Genomic DNA, 10193 nt, shown 5'->3' on the forward strand with positions numbered 1-10193 from the left:
TTTTTTTTTAAGCTTTTCTGAATGCCTTATATACTGCTTCTAGAAAGAATTCCAAATGAATATTTAAAATATTTATAACAATGGCAACATCACTGAAATAATTTCATACCTCCCAAACAGAAATAAATAGAAAACTTCTATTTTTACATTTACCCTCTGGTATGTTTTTTAAAAGCCACTCTCATAGGTTTGTAGATATAACCCCTATATTCACACACGTTAGTTCTTGGATAAACTCTCATAGCTAAAAATGGTTATCATTTAATTTCTTAGGACTATCTTATGGCATTATCTCTACAACAAGAACAGCAGAGCCAAGAGATCAATTGGGAACAAATACCTGAAGGAATCAGTGATTTGGAACTAGCAAAGAAACTCCAAGAAGAAGAAGATAGACGAGCTTCTCAATATTACCAGGAACAGGAACAAGCAGCAGCAGCTGCTGCTTCTGCTTCTACACAGGCCCAGGTAAAAACTAGTGTTCTGATTCTTAAATATAATGATCACTTTAGCAATAAAGAAATTTGTGCTGAGATAAAAACTTTTAAGTTAGGTATTGACTCTGTTAGCATTTTTAGCATCCATGGATTTTATGACATTGTCCTAAGTTTGTGATTATCTTAATATATTTCTAATTTAGTTAAATTTACTTTTTCTGAGGTTCTGATGGGAAGATTTTCCAAATTTATTAAGTTCTTAATAGCTTCAAACAATATAAACCAATTTGAACAAATCTTTCCTATCACTTAGAAGGCAGTATGAGGTACTGCTGGAAAGAATGTAGACTTTGGAGCCAGATAAATGTGGATTTGCATTTTCTGCTTCTGTCTCCCCTTACTAGGTGCAACATGGGCAAAGTCCTCTACATCTCTTAGCTTCATTTTCCCTATCTGGAAAAAAGAAGATAATACTTAACCCTTAGGTTTGTGGTTAAGAATAAATAATGTTAGCATTTAATCCAATGTTTGACATGTGCTAAGTATTCAACAAAGGTTAGCACCTTTCCACTTTCCCCAGCTAAATGTTTTAAGCACTGAAAATGTAACTAAGGGGGTTTCTATTTCTTAAATCTCATTTCATTAAATGAAAAAAATATTTCCCTTCTTTTATGTTTGTACCATGCTAGAACTATTCCTTTGATTTGGGTATTCAAGAAAGCTTGATGCCCTTTAAGTTCTGATGAAACTTTAAATATAGAGGTCTCTATTAAAATAGGTATAACATTTCTATTTCTAGAAATATTGACTACTCCAAGCTTAAAATTTAAAACCTACCATGTTATGATTAGCTTTTCACTAAAAAAGTTCTCTCATTTCACAGAATACACATTTCACACTCTGAGTCCTCAGGGTTTTTTTTCCCTCCTTTTAAAATCTGTTTATTATAGTATTTAATGAGATCTTGGAGAACTATTGTAGCTTGCCAAAAGGTGTCACTTTCTTTAACATTTCCTGAACTTTAACATAAGTTATCTTGAATTTGAGTCTTCAGGCAATATAATGCTATATGTTATTTATTGTTTGAAGTTCCATTTACTTAGAATAATGGATACATTAATTATATCTATTCTGAATGATAGAGGCAGTTATTCAGATACCATATCACATAACAAGTCTATACACCAATAGCCTTTTTCCATTAATAATTCCTTTCACTCCTGTAGTTTTTCTTTCTAGATAACTATGCTTAAGCATCTTGGACAAATTGTGGTAATTTTTTCCTGTTTATTTTTCTTAAAGCAAAGCCAGCCAGCACAAGCCTCTCCATCGAGTGGCAGACAATCTGGGAATAGTGAACGTAAACGAAAGGAACCTCGAGAAAAAGATAAAGAAAAAGAAAAGGAAAAAAATAGCTGTGTCATTTTGTAACAAGTGTGGATCTTGTTGGAACCATCTGTATGTCTTCAGAAACAAAACCATAGGAGGAAAGGAAGAAAAACCGATAAATACCGTCTGTGCCTGATTTCCCAATGGATTTTGTTCATGTTTTTCAGGGGAAAGGTTGTTACTTAGTTACAATCAGACTTTTTCAAGTCACACAGTACACTCTTTACGAGCTGGAGTTTCATGTTACAAGTTGAAAATGCTGTGTGTTGTCATTCATGAAAAATAATGCACTTGTAGCCAAATAAGCAAATCACAGCAAATTTGTGTCATAGTGACATTCATAACTCATATCAGTTAGTAAGCTATTTCATCTTCTGTTCTAACAATGAATAGAGGTAATTGATTTTGTCTGATTCCTTCCTCAAATCTAAATATTAGCACAATAATTTCTGAAATTAATTTTTACAATGTTAAATTATGATCTAATCCGTGAGAAACCAGGGGTTTAATATAGATTTAAAAAGAAAAAGAAAAGACAAAAATAACAAGAATAAATAACCCTCAATCGTATATTGGACTAGTTCAGCCCTTGAACAGCTTTACCTTTCTTTAGGAATGTACATTTTAGATATATCTTGAGAACTGATAATGGAGCTTGGATTTAATTTAGATAGAAAAAAAAAAGATTTGTATTTCTTTTCCAATAAAAAAAAATTACATAACACCAATACTCATCAAAATCAAATCTTAATAACTTTGTAGTGTTATAAAATTTGAGGAATTTTGAAATCTTTAATATAGGTTACTTGGACCACAGTTACTATTTATTGATAGTGTGATAAGTGAGTATAAAGAGGAAACCATGTGGATGCTAGGCCTTGTAAATATGGAAATGTAGAAATAGAAAAGGAGATAGTTCAGTGTCTATCTTTTTCTAGAATTACCTTGAACCTTAAATTTTAAATCATGTTTATTTTCTAGAAAATTAAGTATACTTATTAAAACCAACAAAAAAGCACATTTTTGAAAGGATGTTAGATAATCTCTGAGTCTAGTGGAAAAGCATTAGTAAAAATCTGTTTGAGGATAAGAATTTGGAGGAATTTATGTAGAAGCAATCAGATTATTCTAACTTATGAGAACCAAATAAACCTATAACATAGTGTTTCTAGGATTCAGAAAGAATATTTATTGAACTTTATTATGAGGCAACACATATTTTCCTGTATTTCTATAGTTTGGAAAACTATCCTTAATAGTCCTTTTTATATGCTTTATATTTAAAAGTTTGTTTTAGTCATTTTTGAAAAGACTATTGCTGCTGCAAGTAGTTACGTGATTTACATTCTAAGCCTCAGTAAATTTGTTTGTTCAAGAGCATCTTAATCTAACCTGAGCATCCACTTGGAGAATGCTTTTTGTGGTCTGGGGTGACAAAAGACTACAAAAAAAATGTGGTCTTGATTTCTTAAGCTATGTCCTTAACATTCTCCGTGATCCAGGACCAGATATAAGATAAATCTATATGTAAAAAGTAAAGTCTTATTTATGGAAGAAATTATTCTACGGGAAATATCCAGGGTCAAGCTGTATCTTTTACATCCTTCTATACTGCATGTCTGTTTATGTTATACCATTTGTTATTCCTTCAAATTTCATATGCTAGCATGATAAGTCATCAGAGAACCTGTTTGGGGTATAAAACTTTCATACAAAATATTTGGTGAGTCTCTTGATAATAACCCAGAATATGTGTATATTGCTAAAGTAATCAAATGTACTACAGAATTCTCTATTGGCTCAAACAAGTTGATTTTTAAGCCAAGTTTATTCTTGATATCACTCTGTTGGTTAAAGGAGGAAACTCAAACCTCAGGGTTTGGTTTTCCCAGAACAGGTAGTAGTGACAGTGCATTATATTTTATTAAGAAGCAAAACAATAAATCCTGAGAAATTTTAAAAAACATATTTGAGGCATATTTTTCCATAATTATATACTTAACTATTTATTGCCCTTGAAAAATATATGTGTAGAAGGTCTTCTTCTGTTAATTGTTACTGTCTTAATTTGTTCCAAAGATAACACTGCCATTCTGCAGTCCCATTAGAAGAAAAAAAAAAAATTCACTCAAAACCAGCAGTGCTGCTATCAGATAAGTAAATGTCAGTGTATACTTATAAGAAATAACTAAGAAATATAATGTGTTTGTTAATTCAACCTTTTTCTATGTAATATTTCCCAGTCAGGCTTTCTTACATTCCTGGAATTCAGTTTGATATACCAAGAGTAATAATGATAAAATGTTTACTTTGAATACTGTGGGGGAAAAATTAAATGTTCCATTCTATTTAAAAAAAAAAAAAAAAAAACTTCTGAGAGATACTGTTTTCCCATCCTTGAAAGTTATAAAGAATTTAGAGCCATTATGTCTTTATTTTGCTCAAGTCAACAAATTACATATTCAGACATTTCATTGTTGGTTTAGGTACACTGGAATTTGATAGTGGTATATTAAAGTCTTTCCTTCACAGTATTTTGTAATGCTTGAAAACTGTTACATGTGCACTGCTAGTAGAAATTAGAACTTAAACATTTTTGTTTTTAAGATTTATAGGCTAGATTAGAGACACATTTGCATCAACCAGTCACCTCTTTTGCAACCAGAGCTAGCAACAGAAGCAGATGAATGAATGGATATGGTCATTGAACTGTCTGATACTTCAAAGACTTTTCCTTAAGGTTAGTGACCAGTCTTTGTTAACAGTATGAAAATTTTCTTCATGTTAATCCCATTGAATCAACAACGCTGTGATTTATAATATGTTATCAACACTAAAAAATGCATCGTGTATGTGTGTGTGTGTGTGTGTGTTTCTGAAGCAAGGATCCATGACTTCTAATAGATTCTCAAAGGAGTCTCAGATTTAAGAATCATCATCACCAAGCTGTTTGAGGCAGCTAAAATTGGAATTGGCTGCTTCCTATAATATGCTGTTTCAATGTGCATAGGTAAAGTAACTTATTTCATGTTTCAAGATGTGAAGTTAGTAGTTGAATGAGACATAGATTTAAGGTTAGGATTAGTCTTTGGAATATATGTATATATTTTTTGTCTAAAATTTCTAGTATTTGACTACTTATGTTTTGAATTCTTCCTCATACTTCTTGATCTCAGCTTAATTAAGCAAGTTACTGTCAGAGATTAGTTGACTGAACCCAACATTAACCATTTTGTACTTTCACAAAACCTTAACACTTTGTTTTTAATGAATCACCAACTCAGTTCACTAAGAGACAGAAGATCTTGAGAGGAAAGAGGACTAGAAGTAAAATATATATTTAAGGAAAGAACTATCATATTAATGTTGGCATATAAAGCAGATATTTGTAAAATTCTGCTGGAGAAAAATCAAGGCAAGAGTTTCTAGAACTGTCCTAAAACAATCTCATTTATTTAAAATTTTTTTTAAAAAAAGCAAAAAGCAAATTGATTGTATTTCACTTAACTTTCCTATTCAATGGAGTTATTGTAAAACATGATGGAAAGCTTATGGCTTTTACCTATCACAGAATATTTGGGCATACAACTTAAACTATAATAATACATTTACTAATGTTTGATAAAATAAGATGGAGGCATTAAAGATGGCATATAGTTTGTATTTTAAGGTATGGGAAATGTGAAATTCTGAATCATTTTGTCTAAAAACCTGGGTTTTATCTTGCCTTCGGCAAACTTACCATGCCTCAATTTACTCTAAATATCTAAAGGATGCTCATTTTTAGTGCTTTGCACCTTGGAATAAAGGACATAGTATAAGCACAGGGTATTATTGAAATAATCATAAGTATTACACACATCTTTTGTTCTTGAATGTGTAGATTTTTTCCCCCAATGACAATATTTCTAAAGCCAGTTTTTTGTTTTTTGTTTTTTTAATGCTGTCAAAGTTTGTAGAATTATCTTGTCTTTGAGCATGGCATCATCTCTTCCCCCAATTTTTTTTTTTTTTTTTTTGCTGTGCTGCACAGCATGTGGGATCTTAGTTCCCTGTCCAGGGATCGAACCCGTGCCCCCTGCCAGGGAATTCCCTCTTCCTCAAATGTAGTATTTTACAGTTGCTTTTGTGTTCTGTGGGCTATAGGATCAAAACCAAGAGTATTTTGGGAGTATAAAAGCATTAAAAATCTATTTTTTTTGATATCTTTCATATTTCTAAATATTTAGATTCTCTTTGCCTCTTCATGGAACAAAGTACAATGGGATCAGGTTACTAATACATATATGTAAACATTTTTGCATGGATGGAATTCATTTAGATCTCTTAAGTACTGTCCTTTTTAGGGCTATTTAAATTATTTCTGTTTTTTAAGTGTAAAATGTTATTTGATAATATACAGTTAAATTTCTTTTAGAAAGTGACCGAAAATAGTAAAATAACTAACCAGAACCAGAGTTCTTAGGTCCTGTAGTAATTGAGTGTCCTTTTTTACTGATGTCCAACACTTCTAAAGCTCTTGGGAAAACATAAAAAATTGTGGTTACTCTTCTCTAGTGACACTTTAAAACTAAAATTATAATTGAAGGCTTCTTGAACAAAATATACTGCAATATAGAGATAATGCAGGCTAAGGGACAAATTGCAGGACGCTGATAAGTTTAACTGGTTCTGAAGATCTGTCTAAATTTTAACTCATGCATGTCTTACTTAATCCCATTGTTTCTGCCATTAGAAATTAGAGTTTAATTAATTGCGATACACATATATATTTTTACATGAAGGATTCTAGTTTCTAATTTCACTTTTCTGATCTCAAAAAAATTCAACTCAAAAAACAGGGTAAAAGTCTTCAGCTATTGCCTCAAGTTTAGCTTTATCCTGTTGAGCTGAGAAAGGACGAGATTTATATTTGTCTGCTTATAATAGATTTTTTTTAGGGCATGGTACTATCCCAGATAAGGTGTTGAAATACCATGGAAGAAACATAAAACCTAAGCTTTAAACCACAGTAGATTTAAAGAACAAAAAGTTGTAGTATTATTCTATAATATCTCTACTTCATCTGATACTAATTCTAAGAACTCCTTCAAATCACTTAATAATTTGTCACCATTAACTTTACAAACCTTATATCTATCCTAACTGTAATATCCTATCTTGAGAGGCAGGGGTGCCTCCTAGATTACAGAGTGGACAAAGCAAAATTCTTCTGAAGGTGATCCTGGCTTATTTGGCTCTAGTAGTCACAGCTTTAATAGGAATTCAGGAAAGTGAAATACCTATTTAAATTCCCAAATCAGTGACCTGTCCAAATGAGCATTATAACTGAAATACCCTGCAGAGCAGTTCTAACTAATGAAATGTGTTTTAAGACTAAGATTGGCATTTAATCTGTCCTGTGTGTCTCTCAATTTTGTCAGTTTTTGTTGTCTTTTACATCGTGGTTGTATGAAATAACCATTTTTTTCCAGGGTAAATAGATGAGGATTTGAAAAGCTTCCAGTAGTTTTTGTTAAAATGCTATCTTCTCAGTAAAATGACAACTATTGTTTTCACACATCCACATATCACAAGTAGGACAATATGATCAGAGATTGATGTATGATTGCTACCCAACAATCAGCAAAAGGGATAAACTTCACTTGTGAAACTTCAGAGGTCCCCTGAAAGTCATTTCCTAAAGTTAGTGCATGTGAGTCTTTTTTCCTTGAATTGTGCAGAATAATTGGCTTGTGGCACATATTTGGAGGAGTAGCAAGTGAAATGGTATAATGACTGCAGAGAAAGTGATCTTGAAATACAACAAGAAAAAACAAATTTTCTTCTTCCACTTTATTGCCCAGCTATTTGGGTCAGGAGGTTGCTATGATAGATCTCTATGCCAGGCCAAGAATGGCCAATTGAAATAGAGTTCTCAAAGAGTTTAAATATATAGATTGTGTACGAGTGCCTATTTTTTTTTCTCCTCCTTTCCTTTACTATCTTAATGCCCTTTCTACTTCTGAAATAATTCATCTGTTTTTGCTTTATGACCAGCTTTAATTCTAGTTGTAGAATAATAGCAACCCTAGAGACTGATAGAAAAGAGCATTGAAATACATTTTTTGAATAAAGATACCTGAAAGCATCTACCCAGCTTAGGGTTGAACTGAATTTCTATGAAAGAAAGTTATTGTTTTATATGCTAATTATGCTAAAACTATTTGATTTTAAAAAGTAAGTCTTAAGTTTCAGAAGTTTCATTTTTGGAGGATACTCCTAAAAAAGGCATATTGAACACAGATGGGAAAATATAAAATATTTCTGAAAGAATTATTCAGTATTATTCAACGTTTAATTTCATGTTTGTTATTGTACCACAAGGATAGCGTCATTCTTGGATTAAAATGTTGGATTTTTGTTAACATACTTAAATCTGTAACCAGTGGTAACACCCTTAGTATTTTTTATTATAGATTATATTTTATTTCAATAAACTTTGATATTTAGACCAAAAAGTCTTTCTGCTATATATATTAATCTCATTAAGCTACTTCTTACAAATGTTAAGAGTGGGGAAATGGGGAATTGACATTAATTCACATTTACTTAGGATTCACTCTTAACATACTTGGACCAACTCTTGATAAAGACAGTGCTTTTCCCTCAAGAGACAGTGAACAAAGAAACAATTAACTCTAAATTATATAATAGTTAACTACCTGATCCCAATGGTAGATTTGTTATATCTGATACTTCTATTCTCTTGGAGGACTAAGTTAGCAAGAACTGAGGAGGGAATATTTTCTCTTTACACCATGCCAATCCTAATATAAAGTTTTTTGTCCAACAAAGTTTTTGTCAGCCGATGTCTGGCATTTCTCTGTGAAAGCTCTCTTTCTTTCTTTCTTTCTTTCTTTTTAAATTAATTAATTATTTATTTAGGCTGCACCAGGTCTTAGTTGCAGCATGCGGACTTCTTTTTTGCAGCATCCAACTCTTAGTTGTGGCATGCGGACTTCTTAGTTGCGGCGTGCAAGTGGGATCTAGTTCCCCGACCAGGGATCGAACCTGGACCCCCTGCATTGGGATTGCAGAGTCCTACCCACTGGACCACCAGGTAAGTCCCTGTGAAAGCTTTCTTAGACTCCCCAGCCTTCTAGGCAGAATAATCATTCCACACAGTGTTTTGACGACTTCTCCTCATTTATAGCACTTAAGCTAGACTATGAGCCTTTTAAGAACAGGAATCATGTTTTATTCATCTTGATTTTCTTGGCAATATTACATGATCATTGGCACTTTAAACGAACCTAATATCTACTTAGAGGAATTTTTTTAAATACCTATGTTATGTGGTAAGTTATTGCTTGCCTGTCCTTTAAATAAGTAAGATAAGTAAGTTGAGTTATTTAATCAGTTTTCCCCTTTAGCACAGAAGTTATATAGATAGAAGGAACCAAAATCCTTATTCTGTTTCCGCCTACCCCCTGACTCCCCTGATTTTCCGTGGTTATCATCCTGTATCCTCCTAGGCTGCTTGGGGAACAGCAGCCTCAACAAAACTAAAGTAAGCAGCCTTCTTCTTTCCCCATTTCATACCCTTTTTACAGGGTCTCTTTCCTCACTTTATATTATCCTATGAAGTACATACCTATTAATTTGTTGGAGCTGAGATTTGAAGCCAAGCAATCTGACTCCAGAGACTGTGTTCACAAATATATCTGGAAGGGGACAGATAAATCTAGGTCAGGTCTGTGTTCAAATTCTGACTCTTGACTTTTTAAGACACATCTGTTTCAAACCCTGCAGAAATCTTCAAAATCAGGCCTATTAGCCTCCTTTGTACTCACTAGTCTTAAAGCCAGTTAGTTCTGCACAGCCTCTTTTCTCAACTGTAAAACAGAACAATTTCTCTCTCTTAAAATTGTTATAAAGATTAATGTACTTAAATTGTCAAATACATAATAAACACTCAATAATTTATAACAGATTGTGGATAACAGACTAGGGATAACTTTTTTTCTTACCAGCCAAGAACTTTAAATGTGAAAAAACACCCCTTTAAATTAGGAAGGCCCCTTAATCCTTATAAAAGTAAACATTTTTTGATTCTCTCCCAATTATAATGCTGATCCTACCATAAGAACTGAGATCAACCTGGACTCAGAATGGCCCAGAGTGAAAAACATGGAACAAACAAAACTTCAGAATACATAAAATAATATAATCATAAATTCCAGATAAGACTTTGGAAATTGTGACATGTTCTCCTTGGAGATTCATTAGTTTACTCATTTATCAAGGAAGATTCAGGAAGTTAGACTTAATGGGAAGGACCATATTTGGACAGTCAATGATCTATATTTAAAGCTATGGCATTAA

General features: G+C 32.4%; 1 protein-coding gene across 2 annotated transcripts in view; it reads left to right on the plus strand.

Annotated features, from left to right (window-relative positions):
• MINDY2 (MINDY lysine 48 deubiquitinase 2) overlaps positions 1 to 2188 on the plus strand; it is a 78613-nt gene extending 76425 nt beyond the window's left edge. For both annotated transcript variants that reach the window (XM_068536344.1, XM_068536353.1), the window contains 2 exons: positions 274 to 468; positions 1740 to 2188. In XM_068536344.1, the coding sequence (XP_068392445.1) occupies positions 274 to 468; positions 1740 to 1868 (324 nt within the window). In that variant the 3' untranslated portion in view covers positions 1869 to 2188. The remainder of the gene's footprint in view (positions 1 to 273; positions 469 to 1739) is intronic.
• Positions 2189 to 10193: the final 8005 nt, after the last annotated feature.

Source organism: Eschrichtius robustus, chromosome 1 (assembly GCF_028021215.1).
Source record: "Eschrichtius robustus isolate mEscRob2 chromosome 1, mEscRob2.pri, whole genome shotgun sequence".
NCBI classification, from domain to species: domain Eukaryota; kingdom Metazoa; phylum Chordata; class Mammalia; order Artiodactyla; family Eschrichtiidae; genus Eschrichtius; species Eschrichtius robustus.